Genomic DNA, 24,185 nt, shown 5'->3' with positions numbered 1-24,185 from the left:
ATACAATATAAAATTACCAAAACATTACAAACCTTAAAAGCCATAAACTTGTGGTAGGGTTTGGGCGCCCAGGCATAAACCTCCACTGCATTCTTCAAAGCTATTACGAGGAACTTGATCTTTTCATAACGTACTGCACAAACAGACAGAAATACATGCCTTTATAATGAAAAACAAATAAACTAAAATTGTAACCCATGGAGTCCCTTCTACCTTGGCCTGACCTTGGCCTGGACTTAACGTATTTTATTACTCACCCACTTTGTAGTGGATAGCACCTTCCAGATCCCCAACAGATGTCCAACCTTGTCTCTTTTCCACTTCCGGATCATTTCGGAGGATTTTATTTCTTAGCCAGGAAAGGTAGTACAGTCTCAGCTTGTTCTTTTTACCTTGATACAGTGAGATGACAGATATATATATATATATATATATATATATATATATATATATATATATATATATATATATATATATATATATATATATATATATATATATATATATATATATATATATATATATATATATATATATATATATATATATATATATATATATATATATATATATATATATATATATATATATATATATATATATATATATATATTCAAAGGTTGCCTATTCACTTTTACATGTTTACCAGTTCAAACACAATAAACCAATGCTTGCCAATGTAGTTAAATCCAACAATTTCAAAAATACAACTGACAAACCTGAGATAGTAATGAGTACATTAAGTCCTTCAAGTACGTCCATTTGCTGAAACCTTCTTCTGCTAATAAGTGAATAAACCTTCCCCTGACCACTTCGGTCCAGCAGCCAAAGACCATTTTCCGTCCCCACCAACAAATTTACTCCTGTAAAGAAAACACAACAATATGCACTGCTGACGAAAATAAAAAAATAAATACAAAATACAATTGAACTGATTGGAAACGAACCAAAACAGTAGTACTACACAATCACATTCAGCAAAAGAAAACAACCAACCCCAGAGTCCAGCACAAAGCACTTCAGTGGTGAATTTCTTCTTGTATTTACGGATCTCAGGACTTTCACTCTGTGGCCTAATATTAGTTGGGTTCACATTAACCACAGAGCCCTTCCTGTGGTTCTCTCTCTTGAGTGGCTCACCTTTACCGCACGCTGAAAATAGTTCAAACATTTCCCTTTGAGTACCTTCTAACTGAAAGTACTTTTAGTAAAGTTTTTGTATTTGTAAATGTTCTTACTCGGGCTTTGTGGTGGTGAAGATATTGGGATCAATCTTGGATCGATCAAAGAGGAGAAAGAGGAAGATGAGTTTTTACTCCCAGGACTTCTAAACACCTGAAGGGAGAGATATAGAGAGAATGTGTCATTTTGAGTTTCATCTCATTAGATTGTGGTTCTATAAACACTGATAAACAAACTCTGAACTAGTACTTCACAAGTATGTAATATAAATTTGTCCCTGATTGAGTCCTAGTATACATAAATTCTGAGCATAAAACTGGAACCTGTGCGGCAAAATCTGTGTTCGTGTTCAGTTTCGTGACATTGGCATCATTAAAAGTATTGTAATAACATTACACGTTATGTCACGTTACATTAGGTATACTCACTGTGGGGGAACGAGGGGTTGTGGGTGATTGTGTGTAACTTTGTTCTCGCATTCGCTGCTGCTGGCTTAGTGCATTACAAGAAGGACTTGTTGAAGATATTTTCTGTAAAAGGTCTGGCAGCATGTAGGTCTCACTTAATGCCATTTGAGTAATCTATGGAGCAAACAGAAACGCTCAAGTGTATATCTAAAATGATAATAATTCAAAATACCGTAGCTGTAGCAAATTTACTAGAGATAATATCATAAAAAGAATTAATGCATGAAAGTGCTTTTAAGGACCTGATTAAGATTGTGATGAGGCTGCAGGACTATGCCATCTGGTATTTGTTTTAGGTACTTATTTCCCTTTTCATTGGGTAAGCCACAACTACAAAAAATAGAAGTGTTTCAAGCAGTTAGAGCACAACATGATCACAGTTTATCTAATGCATTTATAAGGGATTGATCATTTGGTAAAATCAAGATACTTAACACTAAACACGAGTTGGTAAAATCAGACAGCAAAGGTATAAGAGTTTACATTAGCCCACAGTCTAATTTGTTCATTCTCAACTAATTTAAATTGAAGATTAACAAACTATCATATTTCACCTATTCCTCTCTTCTTCATCACTACTCCCAAACTCATCACTGGAGGAGGAGTATTCTGTGGCCTTGTTGAACGGGCTCAGAACTGTCTTGACCTTCTGCATCATTGAGAGTGATAAACAAAGAAAACAACAATAAAATAAAATAAGCAACAAGGTTGATAAAATATGCAAATATAAGACTTAGAAGCAGATTAAGAGGAAAAAAAGAACAGGGTGACCAGTGATCAGACCTGCAATGTATATGTAAAATAAAAAGAACATAATGAATCATAAAATAAAATGATATACACATTTTTTTTTTTACTTTAAATTTCCAAGTGTATTGTTTTTCCTCTCTACGTTTGGGTTGCTGTGTTTAAATAAGACAATGTGATAGTCTACAGAAACAATTGACACATTTAAGAATATCTTACATGTACAGGTCTGCCAGTGATGTCCTTCTGCTCCCGCCTGTGCTGCTGTAGACGTGGTTGCATACGTGGACTCTCCAGCTTGAAGTGGTCTACCATTAAAAAATAAATAAATAAATTCGATGACTTCTGATATGAAGATATTATACTTCTGTAGCTTTAAAAGGAAAATTTCATGATTGCTATATTTAATCTTAAATGGGTTTCTACACAGTATTCTTGATCTCTGCTCATAAAGGTAAAGAGAACATTTTGTAAAGAACGTAATCATTCAATTTTTAGAAAATAATGGTTATTATTTTAAACCATCATTTATAAAAAGTAACTTCAGACTGACCTGGATGATTATTGCTGATATACACCCCATGAGTCACAGACCTCAAACCTTTATTTGTCATAAGAACAGGGCTGCCACTAGATGGTGAGAGAGACACGCTGATAAAATGAAGTATAACATCAATAGCCATAATTTCCCGTGTATACATATTTGTGGGAAACACTATTTCAGAATTAACCATTTTATGTAATAATGTTAACAAGTGAAATAAAAATAAATAAATAAATAAAGCCTAAAGGTTTCTCTTGTCTTTTTTTTCTTTAAAAGGCCATTTAGGTGAAACAATAGCCCAAGTTTGCAGTATTTGAAAAGTCAAACTTTAAAAAAAAAAATCAAATACTCCCTGCAAAATATGAGTGACCAGAGACCAACAGTAATAAAAAATGTTATAGTCACATTTAGTAATATTCAGTGGCTCTCACTGTAACTTTTCCAGTTTTTCAGTGATTTTTTTTGCAGCACCACTGAAGGGAGCTCTCGCATCACTAGCGCTATATGAAAAAATTTAAAAATATAAAAAAAATATTCTGCTACCTGGAAGCAGCCCTCTTGTGTGCTTTCACCAGTTCTCTGCAGTAGAACTTAGAGGTAGTTCGTTCAGGAACCTGTGAAATACCAATAATATTTTATTACATATACTGAAAGCAGTGCCAAAACTATCTATATTTGGAACAAGCACATTTTGTGTGGAAAGATTCCAATTGGGGATGGCTCACACAGGCAACATTTAAGCAAAGTCAAAACCTAAGTTATCTGCGCTGTTTAAATATTGCATTTCCACCCCGAGCAATTCGCTATTTAAATACTGATAATCGATCAGTCTCCTCAGTCACGAGGTGCTTTGCATTTTCAATTCAAGTTTGAGCTTAGAGGGCAGAGAGGCAAGTATAGAGTGATATAAAAAATATTGAATGATAATAAGTTTGATGTGCATTTAATTATGAAAAATTTGAATGCTTCAGTGTCTGTCTTACAAGACAGCGAAGGAAGCTAAAGTTTAAATGCAAGCTTTCTATTTCCTGTCCACACACCCCTACATGCACAAATACACACACACACACACATTGGTGTCAAGTTACGGCATGTGGTACTGTTTTCAACGCCAAACTGCAATCACAGGAGAGATTGAGTTATTAACTGCTCTATTGACTCCATATGGCCTCCTGCTAGTTCAACAACATAACATTAGCAAATAGACAGCTCTATTGCCTGGGCTGTTGCTGTTGTAGTTATGAGTTGTCCAATTAAATCCATATGCTGTTGTTAGTAAATACACCTAATGGTGTATTTTGTTAGGAAGTAGCGAGATAGCAGGTCTATTAGACGCAGAACAGTGGAGAGAAAAAGTGTGGAGCGTGTATTTGACTCATAGACGTTTGTTTATAAACAGTTAGGAAAGGCATAAAAGGTCTCCTGCCATCCAAGGCACTTTTGCAAGCTACAAACACTCACTCATGCCAACCACATGCTGGTGGACACAGGATGCTTAGCACACACAAAAAGACAAAACTATGTGAAAGTTTACATCCCAGGCACAAAGACTTCCTCCTAGTATTGGAAATTTGCCAGCTACATGGTTACAAACACAATAAACCTGGCCTTGCATATGACTTTAATTACAAACTATGTTCAGGATAGGGTGCCAACTGTGTGAGATAAAATAAATAAACGTGTGTGTATGTATGCACGTTAGTTTATTTATTTATTCATTCACCCAAACCTGAATTCATTAGGTGCTTATTTAAGTGATAATGATCAGAAATCTATTTTAATAATAATAATAAAAAAACAGAAGTGAAACCCTACCTTGGGTGGTGTCTCAGAGTCCCAGAAGACATCATCAGAGGGCAACACAGGTGTGAAAGGGGACAAAGCAGAGACAGCCATATCTGACATAGAGCTGCTGTGAGACGCTACTCGACTTGAGCGCAAATTTGCATTCTGGGGGAGAAAAACAAACAAACGAAATAACATTGGGTGAATTAATAGAAAACCCAATGTCTTGTAAACTTAAGAATTGGGGAAAATTATCTGAAAATAAAACAAAAACCCTTTTTTTAGAGAATAGAAAAATGCATTGCAGTGATAATATTGATTATATTAGGGGTTCCAATATATTAAGTTCATGTTCATGACATAAGTGTAAAATACCTGGTGGATGTGAGCTCTTTGCATGGCTGGGGTACAAGGACTAGAACTGCTACCAGAGCCTAGCTTTGACTGCATCTCAATGGGAAGTCCAGCAGCTAGGAGCATCTTGGCTAAATTTGAATCCTGGTCCATCTAAAACGTGAAGCAGATTGTAGTTGTAAGTGTGTGGTTATAAATAAGTCTATTCTGGAGTCCTATAATAGTTGCAAAAATTTAGAGAAGTCAAGAACATCAGTATTCATTCATTCCCACAGGCCCGCCCCGGAACATAAGCAGAGTATTAGACATTTTTACATACCATCTCACCATAAACATTTAATAACATTTGACTACCTTGTATTTAATTATTTAGCCACGTATACTATCGGCGTCGGCCTCACAGCTCTGGGGTACTGGGTTCAAGTCCAGGTCGGTCCATCTGTGTGGAGTTTGCATGTTCTCCCTGGGCCTGTGTGGGTTTCCTCCAGGTACTCCGGTTTCCTCCCACATTCCAAAAACATGCCTTGTAGGCTGATTAGGCACTCTAAATTGCCCCTAGGTATGGGTGTGAGTGTGCATGGTTGTCCGTCTCCTTGTGCCCTTCGATCGGCTGGCCAGTGATTCTGGGTGACCCCCGCCTCTGGCCTGGAGGCAGCTGGGATTGGCTCCAGCACCCCCTGTGACCCTGTTAGGTTTATCATTATTATAAATGTGTATCAATATTAATCATTATATATATGTGCTTGCAACGAAGAACGCTTTGCTTTAATTTGAGAGTTATTGACATTAATAAAAGGGCATTTTAATACATCTCTTGCAAAAGTAATGACTGTGGTTCGCATCAAGAGAACTGTGAATTGTTTTGGGCACCAAGATGGTTCACATCGAACTGTGGATTGTTTTGGGAAGCATCGGCTTCTCAGGATGGTTCACATCAAAACTCTCTTGGGAAGATTCGACAGACCTACAATTGATGATAATAAAGCGGTTCAGAAAATGAGATGAGATACTATCAAAATAAGTTGAATTTATGGTGAAATTCTTGTAGTTCTGGTTGCCGGAAGTGTACCATTAGAAAAAAATGGAAAAGTGAATTTTATTTTTAAATAAACAACAAGCTACCATAAAACAAACTAAACTTTAACTTTTATTTTATTTTTTTAAAGAAATGACTGTGAAGAACCTCTCTAATGCTATTGGTGACATCACTGGGCTCTGACCTTCTACAAATATGGTATGAATCCACATCGTCACTGTTGCATTGGAACTTGCTGACTACTGAGCAAACAGTTAAATCTAGGTTAAGATGCCAGTACGCTCTTCTAAATTCTCGAGGAGTAAGGTTTTTGAATTTATGGTTTTGAAAACACTATACCATTTTGTGATGTTTACACGTGTTTTATGTTTTTCCCCTAATTTTTTACAATAATATTCTGGTAACCATATTTTGTCGTATTTATTTAATGCCCTCTATACTCAGTTTCCACTTCACTAATTGAGAACCAGAAACTGGTGGTGGTTCTAGGGCTCCAAGCTTCCAAGTCCTTAGATTTGTATGCCCAGCAGTAAGTTAGCCAGCAAGATATATCGTTTTATCCATCGCCATCGTGCAATATTCCCAACGCAGGACCTGAGAGTTTTTTCCCCTGAAACTTTTGTTGCGCTTCATAAAAGATACAAGATGCTCCATGCTCTGCACAGCCTCCTTCTCTGAAATACCGTGTTAAATACATCGTCGATTTTGTGCTGTCATTGTCTACTGGATATCTTTAATATGAACACAATGTGGCCATGGTGGGTCAACCAAAGTCGTTCCAAACAGAGTTATTCAAGTCATTTGGGTAAAGATCTTCAATTTTTAATCTCGCAATAGACCTCAACCCCCCAAAGGGCACATTGTCAGTTTTTTTTCCAATATCGTTTGGTCGTACCCAGTCAACCTAACTATGTTCCCTCTAATTTTTTGTTTGTCTGGGCAGAAAGACAACCTTCCTGAGCACAGTGAGTACCGGTGTGAGCAACATCATCATTTCTCGCTATGGGCACACACCAGTATCACACCTGCCATAAGCAGGTGTATGTCTACTACACATAAATGATTTAGTAATAATAAAATGTAATGATTAATATCTATTAATGGGCAGCCCGGTGGATGAGTGGTTCGCGCATCGGCCTTACAGCTAAAAAAAATAAGTAAATAAAAAAAATGGGATTTTATTTTGTGCGCTCCATATGATTTGCTGTGCGCAGAGAAGACGAGAGTAGTGCGCAATTGCGCACGCGCGCAGCTTAGAGGGAACATTGAACCTAACCATATTTTACCAAATAATTTCACTTATTTTCTTCCCAAGCACAAATCAGAAAGATTGAGGGTTGGCAGAGTAGGTGGAAACAGGAGCATCAAAAGAGAAGTTGAGAGACTTGTGCACACAGAAGGACACAACCAAGGACAGGCAGACTGTAACACAAGGCAGGGAATGGCGGTGATAAAAAGGTGTTGATAGCCAAGGAACACAGGGCTTTACCACTGAGCGCTGGCAGTTTGCGGGGCAGCTGGACAAGGAAGCAGCAGTGGTAGCGGCAGGAGAGCCTTTGCTCCCGCTGTTAGCCATTAGCTTTTGGACAGATGCCTCTGGCTTTTCTCTTTGCTTCTCCTGGTCCCTCTCTCTTTCTCTGTGTCTGTGGTCATGCTGCAGGGAGAGGAGCTGCGTTTGGTCTTTAGGCAGGGTGCGGTGGGATCTCCTGCCTGATGAGGGCTGCTGATGCTGGCTCAGTGGCTGGGATTTGGCTGGTGAATGAAGATGAGGCTGCAACTGCTTGTCTTTAACCTGAAGCAGCTGGTTTGGACCCACAGCTCTCTGTGCAGCAAACATGGAAAGCACACGTAGAAAGAGCCAGGAAGCGACTAATGAAGCATCATTTCGGAACATTATAAGGGACTCTATCACCCCATTTGCTTTATCAGCAGTATATCATTTTTTTTTATTTAAACAATTTCTAATTCTGTTCTACAATGGTCACATAAACTTATGCTCATGTCAACTTCTGAAAATATTACGATGATCATCCAAAATATTTTAAACCCTTGAATGACATACCTGACATATTATGGTATGGCATCACATGACACAACACATTTATGATTTTTTTGATGTATCATCCACTCCTAACAGACTAGTGGAGCATGCTGTTGTAATTTTGACAACAATAGCAACATATTAAAAGAAATACTTGACAGGAGAACTAAATTGTAAAAAGAAGAGGGTTGCCTACTGTGATGCCAGAGGGAGGCTAACAGTGAGAAAACAAGGAAAGGAAGAGAAGACATGCAGCAAAGAGTCGAGACAGAAAGGGCTTTAAAACAAAATGAAATGCCTGCTGTGATAAACATTGGCTTCAAAGCTTGTCAAGATCTAAAATTCCACTGTGCATGTCACGGCCTTCTTTCACAGTTTTAACAGGAGTCCGACGCAAACACAGAAATTCTAAACTAAGCCCTCTCTCACCGCTTGACATCAAAATGATGAACATAGACTGTACTACCAAAGGTCTAAAAATGCATGGCTGAACTAAATTCTTTTTTTCTAAATTAACAACTGCTCATAGGAGCATGCTGTATTATTTCCCCATTTTGATCTCACTGACTCTGATTCCTGTAGCCTAGGGACAGACACATACATGCACATAGCAACTGTCTCTTTTATATTTTAAATGTAAAATAAATGTGCCACATTCAAATGGAAGTTGAACTCCATTTCCTTGCTCACGACTGTCTTCACTGGTCATTGCGTTGTACACACAAAGATGGATTGCAGGCAATCACTGACTCTATCTTGTGCGTATGTAAAAAAATAGAAAGTCTTGAAAATGACTGACCTGCTCTGAGTCCACAGGTCTTATAAACACATCAGCCTTCCATTGGTTATCTGTATAGTCCTGTTTTAGACAAAGGAATACAAAAAAAGCCATAAAACTGTGTAGGCTTTTATCTCAGGACAGTCACCTATCATGGGGAGTACAATTACTTTTTGCTAATATTAGCATGAATTTGGGAAGCTGACGTGCACTAAATACTAATGATAAATACAGTAGCAACAAACAGAATTAAGAGAATCCTTCACACTTTTTGGACATTTATTAGTACAGTGGTACCTCGACATACGAGCACCCCGACATACGAGCATTTCGAGATTCGAGTAACATTTCGAGCAAATAATTAACTCTAGATACGAGAAAAATTTCGAGCCAATAATTATCTCTAGATACGAGAAAAGTTTCGAGATACGAAAAAGCCAGGTGGCCAAGACATGAGAGGCTGTTTATCATTGTAGCGCACTGTCTTTTTTGCCGCATCTCTTTCGTGTATAACAGATATCTACGAGCACTGGGCGGAGCGTTGCATTTTTTTCAGTGTTTTTTTCCGTCAATCAGCGCGAATGGCGGAGCGATTGCTACGAGTATATATTACTTCTCGTTGGCTGCTCATAAGAACATCAGGGGCACTGGCTCGCAACTCCCTCTTTGTAATGTCTCTGGTCGCAACTACCTCTTTGTAATGTCTCTGGTTGCAACTACCTCTTTGTAATGTCTCTGCGAGCACTGGGCGGGGCGTTGCATTTTTACTTTTTTTTCACCCTTAGCCTGTTAGCTCCTGTTTGCGGAGCGATCGCTAATTCAAGACTAATTCTCATTGGCAAGTAGGTCGTGCGTTATCCTATTGTGAGGACATTTGTGTGCATCATTTTCGGAATATTTTGAAGGGAATACAACAGCAAACAGCCCATCGATACTAAAAGTCAGGTTGGAGGCGGGGCAAACAGAGCCAACCCGGCCGGAAGAATGGTATAAAAATGTAAAACAAAATTAGAATTAAGTTTAGTGTAAGGTTAGATTAAACTTATTTTTGAGTGTGTCTGCATTGTAATCCAAGTTCATTTAAATTTGTTTATGTTATATTACGATTCACCGGTGCTAAAAGTCCAATCAAATAACCTATTTTTGTTGTTTTCAGAGGGTTGGAACGAATTAATTTGTTTTTAGTTCATTTCAATGGAAAACGTTCGTTCGAGTTACGAGAATATCGACATACGAGCTCAGTCCCGGAACGAATTAAGCTCGTATCTCGAGGTACCACTGTATCTTGGACTTTTACCAACATCAAAAGCCTGTATTATATTGAAAATATTTAACTTATTTTTACCCCAATATTTTGGATTTTATAGATTAAAGCAACTCTAGACCTTATAGGTAATGTTCAAATACAGATTCCAATTGTCAACCAAATTTGGGGCAATTTTGAGTTATGCATGCATGTACCAATATGTTCTCGATACACAATAATTTGTATACGTTAGTGACATTTAGTCATGCATGCATGCACACATAAACACACAAAATACTTAGTAGTCTAAAGATGACTTCTAAGAGGTGAGGTCTAAAATATTCACAGATTGCAAGATGTGGTAGGCTGTTAGTTGATGTTCTAAATATTTTACAGTCACCTCTTTTCAACATTCTCTGGAAAATCCTAACATGGTGAGATGCACCAGATAGTGTTTTAACAAAAAAATCACAAATTTTAATTGAACTATAAAGCAAACAAATGTTACACTACTTTGGGGTAATTTGTCTGAGGCTATTTCCCATATTACATTTCACAACTATTTCCCCAGGAATTGTGTAGTTACACGAAGCCCTATTTTGGTAGACAATGTGCCGTAGAATAAAAAAATATGATGGCAAATTGGGCGAAAATGTGATCTTTACCTGTGTTCTTTCATTTCTCTGATATTTGTCATTCTTTACCATCCTGTTGTCATGGTTTTCAGATTCCTCACCAAGCATAAGCTCTTGTAATTCTGCCCACTGGAAGGCACCATCAGACAACTTTCGCATCTGTTCCTGGAAGCATTCCAGTAAAATACAAGTTGATTTCATTTTGGCTTTAAAAGTTATCTTCATTCTAACAAATTGCACCTACATCTTCCAAAATTTGTCGTTTCTCAAGTTGCTGTTGAATCCTCCTCTGTCTATCAGCGAGTAATTGCTGCTTGTATAGTTCTTGCTCTGCTACTTGCTGCAACGGCCAACCAAACCCCGAATTGATATGATGTTTTTTTTAACCAAGTGTTTCCCCGTATGTTTAACACTGCACAACAAATTCATACTATATGTTAGATAATTATGGTAAAACCTGAATGTAAAGAGGCATAATGTCACAAAAATTAGCAAACAGCAAAGCTTGCTTGCCATCGTGCTATATGATACTGTATTGCATCAGCACCAACGGCAAGGAAATTGGATTAAAAAAGGTGTAACCAAAAGTGAAAACTGCATTGATGAACTACAAAATTAATGTAAATGTAAATTACTTTACATAAGAAAATTCATGATTGTATTAAAACATTGTGATATGTGTGTTTAAAAAAGTTAACCATAAAATCTAATCATTTAGACCTGTTGTCTCTGCTGATCCACAACAATTCTGTTCCTTCTATGGCTGCTCTGTTCTCGATCTTCAGTCTGTAAACGCAGAAACTCACGCCGCAAAGTCCATTCGCCAGGAACATTCACTATTGAGCTAGAAGACGCATTGGAAAGACAAAAATCATTGAAGAGAAATATTAAGCCAAGTACATTTCTAGTCCCAAATACCAGATGAATGGCCCATGATACTAAATAATAGCAAGACAAACTTCTGCATTATTGCCTTGTTTGTCTAGATTAATATAGTGACTTAATTCATCTTATTCCGTATTATATATTTATTTTTGCTCTTCTTGTTGTCAAACTTACCTTGGCTCTCCCTCCTCCTCTGTGACCTCATCTTCTTCCTCTTCACTTCCACTGTATTCGTACTCTGGGCCATCTGAGAAGTGAGCAAAATAATATATTATTTTTTAGCTAACCATTCTTACTACAGACCACAAAAGAAATGCTCTGAATTAGGGTATCCAATTTTCCTACAGTGAATTCTAGTGCTATTACTTCTGACCCATGGGCACCGGAGGAGGTGCGACAGGCAGCAATGCCAAGCAGGAAAAAACACCTACTTGTACATCAACAGAAATCCACAAGGAGTAACATTGTCAATGTTGTTTCTCCAAAGGATGCCTATAAATACCATTAACCCTTCTAGGGACAGTCAGTGGCTATTTAAACGTTAACATTTAAAACACTCATGTTTTATCCATTTATAAATCACTATTGTTGGCTATTTATAAACATTTTTTGGCGCTCACCTTTAGCCCCTTATAAGTGACTGGTTTTGATCATATAAGAAAAAAAACTAAACATTAGCACTAATTATTGCATTACTTTTTATTTATTAATCATATTTTTACGTATTTTTGAAAACATATATTAAACATTTTTAAATTAAGCCAATATTAATGAACAGGGGCGGTGATCGAGTCGCTAGCGTGTCGGCCTCACAGTTCTGGGGTTGATGGTTCGATCCCAGGTCGTTCCTCACTGTGTGGAGTTTGCATGTTCACCCTGGGATTGTGTGGGGTTTCCCCAGGTACTCCGATTTCCTCCCAGATCCCCAAAACATGCAGGGTAGGCTGGATGAACACTCTAAATTGCCCACAGGTATGAGCGTGAGCGTGAATGGTTGTCCATCAATTCAGGGTGTCCCCCCGCCTGGTTCCCTAGTCAACTGGGAAAGCCTCCAGTAACCCCTGCAACCCTTGTGAGGATAAGTGGTTCAATGAATAAATAAATGTTAATGAAAAGAAAATTAATACATTTAAAAATGTATTTAGTCTACCAAAAAACAAAAACAGATACTGGTCACAGCCCCAAACAATACTTTTTAATTTTTATTTTTTAGTAGTAGTTTACTCATTGCATGAATTTGATGTTGATAAACGTCTAATTCATTTTCATCTAGTCAAAACGAAGTGGACACCTAGCACCGTCAATGGCAGCCAATGAGTTAAATGTGTTCCCTGTATAAAAAAATAAATGTATAAAAACATTCCTGTGTGCTTCCAGTTTTTTGTCTAGCTTTACGTCTTTTGATTTGCTTTGTACTTTTTGCTTTTGCTTTGTTGTTCTGCGGGCTTAGCGACTGTACTGTCTAACTTATAACTATGCCTTTTCTTGCTACTGTCACAGTGAAATTTCCCGAATACGGGATGAATAAAGTTATCCAATCCAATCATCATAATTCGTGCATTAAAGCGTTAGTTACCTTTTTCCTTTTTCTTTCTGGTTCTGTCGAGGTGATCTTTAAGCATAATGCGAACTTGTCTCTCATTAGTCAAATCTCTGATGAAGGCATGCCTCAGTAGAACATCGGTTGTAGCTCGGTGGAGATGGTTCTTAACTAGACAGGTATCAATAAATGACAGAAAGCGCTTGGACCTGTGAAAGATAAAAAGAAGCAAAACACATAATTTTTCAAAAATGATAACGTGTATAAAACGTGGCCCGAAAATGGTAATTGGTCTGAGAAAATGCAATGCAATTGTCACTATTTTGTAGTTAAAATACAGTAAAATTGTTTCATCTTCATTCCCTGCAAATTCAAACATTTCATAAATTATATTTTGCCAGAGAACTTGAACTTACCTGGAATTAATAAGAACTAAGACCTATTATATAAAAATCCCTTTATAAATTGGCAATTTGTGTTCCATCTTAGTCTCAAGCAGTATATCCAATGTAAAGAGGACAGCTGAATAGGGGTAATTTAAAAAAAAATCATATACCTGGAACTGCAAAGAAGCTGGCCATGGCAAAGAACTACGTACCCATCTTCGACTGTTCAAGCTAGTGAAAGCTGTGAATGCTATGGATGTGTATTCTATGAAATGAATAGTGAATGAAGGACAGGATGGTTCTACTGCCAGTTCAAATTTGATGGGTACATTTATTATACAAAGAGTGAAGAAAATGAGTCTGACGCAGGCTAGGAACTTAAATGAGAATTACTTTTTTCTACTATTGTGTTGGAAAGGCAACACAGGGTTATTGAAGACGTTCACATTTTCTCAAACGTATATATATATATATATATATATATATATATATATATATATATATATATATATATATATATATATATATATATATATATATATATATATATATATATATATATTTAGAGAGAGAGAGATAGATAGAGATAGAGAGAGAGATAGAGGCAACACAGGGTTATTGAAGACGTTCACATTTTCTCAAACGTGTCTCAAATTGCGTATTATTCATTCATTCATTCATTCATTTTCTAAACCGCATTATCCTCAATGGATCGCGGGGGGTGCTGGAGCCTATCCCAGCTGACTTCGGGCATGAGGCGGGGGACACCCTGATTGGTGGCCAGCCAATCGCAGGGTACGAGGAGACAGACAACCATTCACGCATACATAGGGGGCAATTTAGAGTGTCCAACCAGCCTATCATGCATGTATCCGGAGAAAACCCACACAGGCCCAGGGAGAACATGCAAACTCCACACAGGTGGACCGACCTGGATTCGAACCCAGAACCCCAGAACTCTGAGACCGACGCACTGAGGCACTAATCACTCATCCGCTGGGCCACCACAATTTCGTATTAATAATATACAAAATGAATATAAAAATACAATAATTATTTAAAAAAAGATTAAAAACAATAGCATTTGAAAACCTGACTGTTGACTATAAAAAATGAGTAATAAGTGTGGGATTGCATTGAATCTTGCGTCATGAAGCAAGGGAGTGGGATCAATTCACTTCTGTGCAACTTTCTAGTGTGTGTAGGCATCTTCAAACTCACCATTTTTTAGATTTAAGCCTTGGTGGAGGGTTGCGTGGAATCAGAAACAGAGCTCTCATAGGATGCATGTCACACAGCGCTACACACACATTCATGGGGTACAAAGGAAAAAGAGTCACACAATGAATTCTGAGTGGGTAAAATAATTTGAAAAAAAGGAATATGCAGCAAATGTCTTACGAGGGGCTCCTTCTGCCATCTCTAAAGCAGTGATGCCTAAAGACCAGAGGTCACTCTGTTAAGAAAGATAGAAAATAAGTTTAAATTGGGTGCACTGCACACACAACTTTTTGATGAATTCGCCACATTGCGTGACTGTCTGAGAATGTTTATGTAAGAACAACCTGTGATGAATAAGAGCCTTTTATTTTTTGTTCAATGGTCGACCTCTAACTTCAGAAATATGATTATTTTTGTCATACCCTGTAGTCATATGTGGCTTCTGGATTCTCATCGCATGCAATAACCTCTGGTGCCATCCAATAAGGAGTTCCTATGAAAGTGTTTCGTCGACCAATCGTCTTGTCCAATTGTGCGGAAACACCAAAATCCACTAGAACACACAAAATAGAACTGACAATAAGGGGACCTATAAAGCTAGTATTGTTATGCCTGCATTGATTTTCATGTGTCCATGTGTCATACCAAGTTTTACTTCGGCATTCTCTGTAAGTAAAACATTTTGTCCCTTAATGTCCCTGTGAATCACATGATGGGAATGGAGATGGGAAAGACCCTGGAGGACAAATATGCACAAAACACACATCCACATAGTCAGATGACAAATGAGGTCATAAACATTCGCTCAATAGGGGAACAGTTTTTCAAACTTGTTGAGATGCTTTTCCCCTTCAGGAAAAAATACCAACAACTATTAGTAGTTTAAGTGGTGGAGAGCAGTAGAACAGGATACTAATGAATGGCACAATTTTATGCATGTGGGGGCTCTCACTCCTTCAAAAGGGGGTTAAATAAACAGAGGAAGTGAGTCCTCATTGTGACAATGACTTCATCCCACAATGATCAGTCACAGTGTCTTGTGGTTGTGTCTGTTATGATGTTGAAACAATATGAAGAGAGTATGGTTGACAACAGCAAAAAAAAAAATACTGGCAAAATTCCAGAGGTCTTTATCTTTCAAGCAGTATAATTTCTCAGAATGTTCTAAATTTTAATGAGAAAGTGGTTCTCAGGACCTTGCATTGGCTTATGAGGATAATCATAACAATGACAAAATAACAAACAAATCCCTTACACTGTGAAAGTCACAGTGGGAAAACATGAGAGGAGATGTTTTCCTTAAAAATCAAGAAACATTTGTGTCAGTTTAGACTTTCTCGGATGCTTCCGCAAGAGTCCCAACTATGAAATGAATGTGTCCACATAGAAATAGAGTAACAAGATGCATTCTATAGATGTGTTAAGAGTGTGTATTCCCAAGCACCAAATGCCTTCACTGTCGGGAAGCAATGAAAGTGATAAATGGGACACAAAGTCTGACTCTGATACGACAGGTTTCAGTAAGCAGTCAAAAATGCACAACAGCACATTAAAAAAAATGGATTCCATCAACATCTAGTCATGCGTTGATCTGGTGTATTTGTGTAACTTTACCCTGAGCACCTCTCGGCAGATGTATGCAATCCAGTCCTCTTTCAGACAGTTACCCTTTGTTTTTTTTACTAAGTCCGTCACCGAGCCGGCTCCACAGTACTCCATCACCAACTAAATAGAGAGATGCCATCATATGTAAAAAAAATAATTAAAAAACAAGTATAAGAATATAGTAGACCTGCCATATTTAGGAATACGAATATGTAAAACACTGGTTTGAAGGGACTAACCCAGAGCTGATGGTCCTGTCCAGCAGGACTTTTCTTAACAAAAGCTCCATAATATGTAGCAATGTTTCTATGATGAGAATAACTCTTTAACATGTTGATCTCCAGCTTTATTTCCTCTTCTTCCTCCTATATAAAAGTGACAAGGGAGAGGGTTGGTTAAGTGTCTTTACAGAAAGAAAGGTATACTTTAGTTTAGTCAAGTCTATTAACATAACTAGTTAAAAGAAGGGGTTAGAAATTAAACTTTCACCCCTATCCCAAACACGAGACATCCTGCTTTGAGTCTGTATTTGTTTGGGAGTGTGTGTTGAGACAAAGGCAGGCGAATATTAAGTATTGCAATGCTTTTTGGACCCAGATACAGCTGTGCATTACACAAAACATTGACATCAGCAACAATTTTAGTGGGTTGAAACAGCGTTCACAATCTCATTTGATGATTGTGGTTTACTTACAATTTGGGTTTGTCAATAAACAACACTAAGCACCAATTGAGTCTGACAGATCATATCATAATTCTAAATTAGGTCTCTAAATGGGTCTTCATTATTGCTGATTTCACGAAAAACAAATTGGATCTAGTCATACATCTTCTAAAGATGACAATTGTATAACGTAATCATGTAATTCTTTACTTTAAAAAAAAAATCTCAACAATTTCAAGGGTTAGTGAACCCAGACATTTGGGGTAAAAATCCAGCTGCCACATGCTTTTATTAACACACCTTTTACTTATTTGTCAACGTCACTCAATTAGTCTTTTCTCACCTGTCTGTTCCAAAATACAGCTGTAAGACGACAAGCACACAATATCAGGGTGTGTCAAGTAAGAATAGCAATCAAATGATGCCATCTTTATTGAAATCTAGAAACGCACTAAAAATACATCTGCCATACATCTATGGCCAAAAAAAAATCCTTAAATAAAAAAGCATGTTGCGACGATACAAAAATGTTGCAGCCAGTTTGGCTATGACAGACATCTGCTCATACTAAAATTAGATTCAGGAGATGAAAAAAAGAGGGGCGGGGGCCTTTGAAAAAGATGGTGCGGAAGATAGCGAGATAGCGACACCACTGTGGCAGCACACCTTGAATTGCGGGGAAACCGGCCCAAAATATCTCCGCTGCAACAGCTCAGTTCCTGCCAAATTTAATTGGTCACCTTACAGACTGTAAACCACGATAAGTTTATAAACTTACAGTTACTCCATCAAGTTTTTGTAAAAATCTGTATGTATTTGATTCCAGTAAAGATTCAAAGACTTAAAAAAGTAAAGCAACAACAGCGCTCTGGGAACTGCATTACGGAGCCCCCCAAAAGTGAAATAGTATATATTAACAAAAGCGAACATATATATTAACATTAAACATTTTTATTACTTGACCATTTAAGTGAGAAAAACGCAAAATTGCGACAAGCACATTGCTAGTTTTAACAAGTCAGGGCTTCAAATATGGTGCGTCCAATAGTTACTACTTTGCACCAAAAGAAGGCAGAAATATCTGCAAATTATGGCAGATAGCTGCCATCTTTAGGTAAAAAAAAAACCATGATCATTATTGATTTTTTTTCTTTACCATAAATAAAGACATAATATGACTTTACCTCTGTGACTTCCATGACTTTGATCGCTGCCATTTGCCCAGTTTTGACATGACGACCCTGTTGGAAAATATGGATGAAATTTGAACATTAACATGTATTGAACATAATAACATAATAATCATTTTAGCTGGTAGAAGCTTGTACGTATGATCTAATGTTTGATAGTGACTGATTGCAAAGTCAAATATTTTTAAACAATTGCATTTTGCAACCTGCACTCGAAACCAGGACCCCAGAACAGTGAGGCCGGTGCGCTAAGTACTCAGTGCACAGAATATTGGCATTTGAGTATGCCAGTGATAAATAAGGAAAAGGCCTTCCTGTCTATTCTTTTTCAGTTGTGTCTGTTAACAGTGCTGCCACCTTAAGTTATGAATGCGGAGCTTTCTACTTATTAACCGCATGCATAACTGACACACACACACAGCTCTCAACCAGAATTAATGAGCGCAAGCACTTTCTGCCACGGTTCAATATATCTCAAATAGAATTATCCTACACATTTATGGAAATGCTGGAGAAATCTGACACACAGCCACAAACATACATGTAGCTGAACACAAATTGTGTCCCTGATGACAAACACAGACAGCTAAATTGTTTCTGAGTACTCTATAAATATTGTGCCAGTGAAAAGGTTACAATAATATATTCATACATTTTTTAATTAGATACAATACAGACAGACATTCATAAAACAGACAGCAAGTTGACAAAAGTGAAACATTTTCCGAACCAACTGCTGTTCATTGTCGACTGGAATAAAATATAGTTAATTAATTTGTAACAGAAGTGGTTTCGTAACTTGGATTTTTCATAAGTAGACGCAATTTACATGTAAAAGCTCTAATTCATTCTAATAGTTCTAAAGTCTCCAGTACACTATCCCAAAACCCTAGAAAAAATAAAATAAAAGTATGCTAATTTTGTATGAAATCTGTGTGAAACACAAAAAAAGATAAGACAATTATTGATGAAGCCATTAACAGACTTGCAAAGACATTTTCCATTAGGGTGGATGTGTGAGTGTACAGGCAAGGGCAGAGGAAGATGTAATCGTTTGACAGCTGAGTAAACATACATACACATGCAAAAGATTTAAATGTCAGCCAAATCTGTGCATTCACTAAACATGTATTACTGATTTAGTCACCAAGAAAGACACTTCCGCGACCAAAAGCTAGCGGTTTAATGTGGCTAACTGACTCTAGAAGCGATCAGTGGACAAGGTCGGTTGAATTGTTTTGTGATCAACTTGATCCAGAAGCAATTGCTGCTTCTTTGGATTAAAATTTAAAAAATAAATAAAAATATTGGTCCTATCTTTTATTGCCGGATGTTGGAATCAAAAATGTTACCCGTGAAAGCAACACATGAAGGCTATTAGCTGCTTTTCTCTTCTCTAGTTTTCATCATGCTCTCTACCTCTTCCTTCCTCCCGTGTGCTCAGACTTTCTGCCTTTCACCTCTGTCTTCCTTCCTTTATCCTCCCTTGCGCTCTCCCATGGCTCCACTTAGTCTTTCTTTCTTTTATGCTCCTTACAAAAAATACTTTAATTGGAAGATGTTCCCAACCGTTCAGTCCCAACAGAGAGGAAGTAAAAAATTTGAAACCAACACGATTTAAGGAACTGTGAGTGATTCATGTTTAAGGATTGCATTGGGGTACAGCCTTGCTTTTTGCGTGTGCGTCGTTTCACAATGGTGTCAAAGACATCAGCTGTGAGAGCAGAATAATGAGGAAGGCTTAGTATAAGTGACCTTTGGCAGACCCCAAAAAAATCTCAACATACGTTCATGCTGCACATTTGCATTTCTTTTTTATCATTAATTTTATTGATAACCAACAAGGACGTTCAAAAGTGGTGTGTCGAATGCTTTGGGCAAGAAACAATTTTTACATTACAACACAGAGAAAAAATATCTTACACACGTACTCTGTACACACTTACTCAGAGAAACGCTGTCTCTCACACAGAAGGGAAGTTCCTTTTGCAAACAGGGAAACGCCCTTCTGTATGCGTTTGCATGCATGCATGAGTTGAGAGAAAACGATTACAAGACGATGACTGAGGCACAATCCTCCTCAACGGTGTTTGAGTGTTGGAATTGGCTCCAATTCTTCTTGTTTTACGTTTTTTTTCCCATTCTCAAAAATGACAAACCAAGTCGGGCTGTATCCCTAATTATTAGAGTACAAACATGCAGCCCATCAAGAATGGCAGGAAACAGAACTCCAGTTATAGCATTTCTGTTCGATAACATTTTTCTAAGACTATCAAACTTTCATAAAAAGGTTCTTTGTCCCATTTATCCAATAGTTTTACCATGTAATGTTGGACATGGAGGCTGTGAGGAAAAGGCTTACGCAGAAATGAAAAATAAACTATAAATAGTTCGCAAGGTCAACAAGAATAGTCATTCCTATTTGTTAGGGTAGGGCTAAAACATCCAAACTATACTAATAAAATCATGAAATGAAAAACATTCATTCATTGATTCATTTTCTGAACCGCTTTATCCTCACTAGGGTTGCGGGGGGTGCTGGAGCTTATCCCAGCTAACTTCGGGCCAGAGGCGGGGGACACCCTGAATCGGTGGCCAGCCGATCGCAGGGCATGAGGAGACATATTAAAATAAAAAAATAATATAAATGAATGATATTATTAACGATAAATTCAAGAATAATAATAAAAAACAACAGCTGGCTAACCCTAATCTCAAGACATTGGCTCAAATATCCAAAATGTCAAACGCAAAATACGTGGTACTAAGTCATCTATGCATTAATGAGACGATATATTTTTTAATAACAATGGTAGCATTAATTTGTTTTTGATAGTATGCCGTGAAATCCCCTTTCTGATTTAATATCCGAGACAAAATAAGTTAGTAATAGTGTGACAGTTTTGATTTCCACAGTGAGTTCTTTCTCGTATGGATGCAAAGCTAATGTCCATTCACATGGTAGACTTTTTTAGTGCTTCTAAACCTGTCTTATTCAATAGAGTTGAAGTCAATTCTTGTTATATTCTCCTTTTTGCACATTTTTATGCACAATTGCTTTATAGCATAACACAAAAAGTACCTTAAATGACCTTGTACTTTACAACCTACAAGTTTTTATAAAACTGTTCCTTCTGATGATAGGGTTTTGTGTATGAAAAGTTGCTACATTCTTCTATGATTTTTTTTTTTTAATTTGTTAACCAGCAAGAACTGTTACTTAATTTATGAAAAAAATAACATGTTAGTCAAAAATATATTTAGAATAATAAATTGTCTCCTATACCTTGACCGTAAAGACATAACGAAGCAGCAACACAAAATATCTTGCATCGGAAAATGCGAAAAGGAAAAACATACTCCAATCCAAGATGCTAAATAATTCACAGAACATCAGTCAAATCACTTTGCGATTAATGTTTTTGTTAGCCCCCCCCCTCATTGCTTTACAGCAGAGCATGTTTACCTGCTTCATAAACAACACATACAAACTTTATAAACATTTTGATCATGTTAAACTAATTTACATTTTATCTGATGAGTGATAATATTAATTACAAGAAGGGGTAATCTTTGAGCTGAGAGATGCTTTGTAGCTTTGTATTTACTGTACTAAGCATTAGTGATCAAAATACAGAGTGAAAGAATGCTACATTAAAATCCTAACTAGCAGCTTGAAAACTGCATAGTGCATATTTTCTTTTTAAATAACAACTATAGAAAACAAACTGACACAGGCACATTATCATAGTGATCAATTCCTCTACTACGTATCAACTAAAATACTCTTTAACACAACACATTTCTTAGTATATTACTGTTAAAACAAAACTTGAATAATTAAACAAGTGTGTAATTAGCCCACCACAACAATGATGACCATACTTGTGTGATTGATTGAGTTGGCACTACAGATATATGAGATGACACCATAACACTTTGGCTCAGCTGTACGGTGCCAGTAGAATCTGGTATAACTAAAGTGTGAACACAACACAACAAGGCATCACATTTAGTGTTAGAGAAATTCCAGCAAGGGCTCGTGGTTGCAACATAAACAATGTCCTCTCAATTGCACATGCCACAACACTTTATCACTTTAGGCAGAACAATGTCTCTCCCTTACTAAAGAAAATGAGAGTGCTGGTATTTCATACAAGCAAATATGCTCATTACTATGAAGGGAAGTAGAAACAAAGTATTTAACATATCTTAGGGCAAAGGTTATCACAATCCTCAGGGCATACTTCCACATCCTGTTTTTACTGGTTAAGAAATCAATGAATGTGTGTCATGAGATCAAATATATATACTTGTCTTAAGTTGTGTCAGAAAACAAGTGTGTGCAAATTCACATGCTGTACTGTGCCACTTTTGCCACATTTCCTTTTTCAGGAAATCTTACCATGACTCACAGCTAACCTCTTTCTTACACGCATTCAAATTTACATAACACTCACTCGAATCTCCTATTTGAACTGTGACTGCTTCAAAAAGCAAAGATATTGTTGGAATGAACAGGTATATATATATTTAGTTTGCTGATGGTTTTATTGTTATTTTTATTTTGTGTTATGTTTTCTGTGTTTCATTTTGGTACTGTGCCAGAATGATATGAATATAAAAGTTGAATCAGGTCAAAATATTAAAAGCTTGATTTTTGAAATAAAAAGTTTTTTCCCAACAAATTTGTCAAATTACAACAAACTTTAACGGATTACTGGAATTTTCACCATTCAAGCAACTCATTAAAATAAAAAAGTGATTTGTGGTAACAGACAACAGTATTGACATAACTATGGCTTTAACTACAAATATACGTGACACCAAAAATATACTGCTAAAAGGAAGTCAACTAAACCCAAGATGCTTAAACATGTGACATCGGTGGTCCTGGTGAAGTGTTTGACCCATTTTGTGTAAGAAGTTAACATGCATCTCTTCCCCTGCAAACGGATTAGCTAAAATTCATGTTGCCTGAGGTAATGTCTTTTTTTTTTAAATCAATGTGTGCTGATGTTGTGTAGAAATGAAATAGAGACAAGATGGTGCCATGGCAGCTATCCAAGAGGAAACAGTATGTAAAAGACAGAAAGAAAAGAAATGTGTCTCCAATATGTCTATACAGCCAAGCAACTAACTAACCATACCTAGCTGCACATCTACGATCAAAAGATATCAATACCATCTAATTTTAGAAGGCCTTTCATTGCTATCAAAAATGAAATGCAGTTTGACTACAAGTGGTCAAGCATAGACACATCGATTCGACTTTGATTTACTGTTATAACATGATCACATAAGCACCTTCATACACGTGCTTATGCAGCCACAACTAACTCATTGATTCAATGTCTCACTAAACGGAGCTAAACGAAGCCCCCCTACACTCTCATCAGGCAGTGAGTGCCTTTTAGATGGGGACTGTTTGATCATGGAAAATATTGTTTTTTGATTCAATTACTTGATTAACTCATTAGCTGCCATTGATAGTGATATATAAATCTGTTCAATCCATTTGAACTACGTGTGTGTGGGGGGCGTGGTTACAAGCCCTCCCATGTCAAATGGATTAAACCTCCATTTATATCAATGGTAACCAATGTTAACAGATGCGACAATCAATATGTCAAAAACTTCTAAAAATATTAAACTAAAGCTAAACCTACATACATTCAACAACTTTATTACACACACTTTTTTTGCATTAATAACATTATCCTACGAGGGACTCACCTTGTACACTTGACCGTAGGTTCCATTCCCAACGACTTCCACCAGCTCAAAAATACCTGCAGGATCCTTCAAAATTGGATAAAGAAAAAAATATATAATATAGAACTGACATCATAGGTGCACATTATACATACATGCAGAAT

The 24,185-nt window shown here is 37.0% G+C and overlaps 1 protein-coding gene across 2 annotated transcripts in view; it reads right to left on the bottom strand.

Annotated features, from left to right (window-relative positions):
- Positions 1-24,185, bottom strand: part of LOC144082299 (mitogen-activated protein kinase kinase kinase kinase 4-like) — a 31,969-nt gene that overhangs the window by 6,528 nt on the left and 1,256 nt on the right. The window contains exons 2-29 of one of the 2 annotated variants that reach the window (XM_077609346.1): positions 24,043-24,108; positions 18,301-18,357; positions 16,692-16,817; positions 16,462-16,572; positions 15,493-15,583; positions 15,270-15,400; positions 15,028-15,082; positions 14,848-14,926; positions 13,277-13,449; positions 11,875-11,947; positions 11,536-11,659; positions 11,060-11,155; positions 10,846-10,980; positions 8,956-9,015; positions 7,605-7,937; positions 5,101-5,232; positions 4,756-4,890; positions 3,484-3,554; positions 2,950-3,026; positions 2,616-2,704; positions 2,204-2,298; positions 1,892-1,979; positions 1,611-1,763; positions 1,239-1,335; positions 997-1,152; positions 720-863; positions 258-392; positions 33-133 (exon numbers count right to left, since the gene is read on the bottom strand). In XM_077609346.1, the coding sequence (XP_077465472.1) occupies positions 33-133; positions 258-392; positions 720-863; positions 997-1,152; positions 1,239-1,335; positions 1,611-1,763; positions 1,892-1,979; positions 2,204-2,298; positions 2,616-2,704; positions 2,950-3,026; positions 3,484-3,554; positions 4,756-4,890; positions 5,101-5,232; positions 7,605-7,937; positions 8,956-9,015; positions 10,846-10,980; positions 11,060-11,155; positions 11,536-11,659; positions 11,875-11,947; positions 13,277-13,449; positions 14,848-14,926; positions 15,028-15,082; positions 15,270-15,400; positions 15,493-15,583; positions 16,462-16,572; positions 16,692-16,817; positions 18,301-18,357; positions 24,043-24,108 (3,183 nt within the window). The remainder of the gene's footprint in view (positions 1-32; positions 134-257; positions 393-719; positions 864-996; positions 1,153-1,238; positions 1,336-1,610; positions 1,764-1,891; positions 1,980-2,203; positions 2,299-2,615; positions 2,705-2,949; positions 3,027-3,483; positions 3,555-4,755; positions 4,891-5,100; positions 5,233-7,604; positions 7,938-8,955; positions 9,016-10,845; positions 10,981-11,059; positions 11,156-11,535; positions 11,660-11,874; positions 11,948-13,276; positions 13,450-14,847; positions 14,927-15,027; positions 15,083-15,269; positions 15,401-15,492; positions 15,584-16,461; positions 16,573-16,691; positions 16,818-18,300; positions 18,358-24,042; positions 24,109-24,185) is intronic. The other variant, XM_077609347.1, reaches the window with a different exon arrangement.

Source organism: Stigmatopora argus, chromosome 9, assembly GCF_051989625.1.
Source record: "Stigmatopora argus isolate UIUO_Sarg chromosome 9, RoL_Sarg_1.0, whole genome shotgun sequence".
NCBI lineage: Eukaryota > Metazoa > Chordata > Actinopteri > Syngnathiformes > Syngnathidae > Stigmatopora > Stigmatopora argus.
This window is presented reverse-complemented; position numbering and strand designations above follow the sequence as displayed.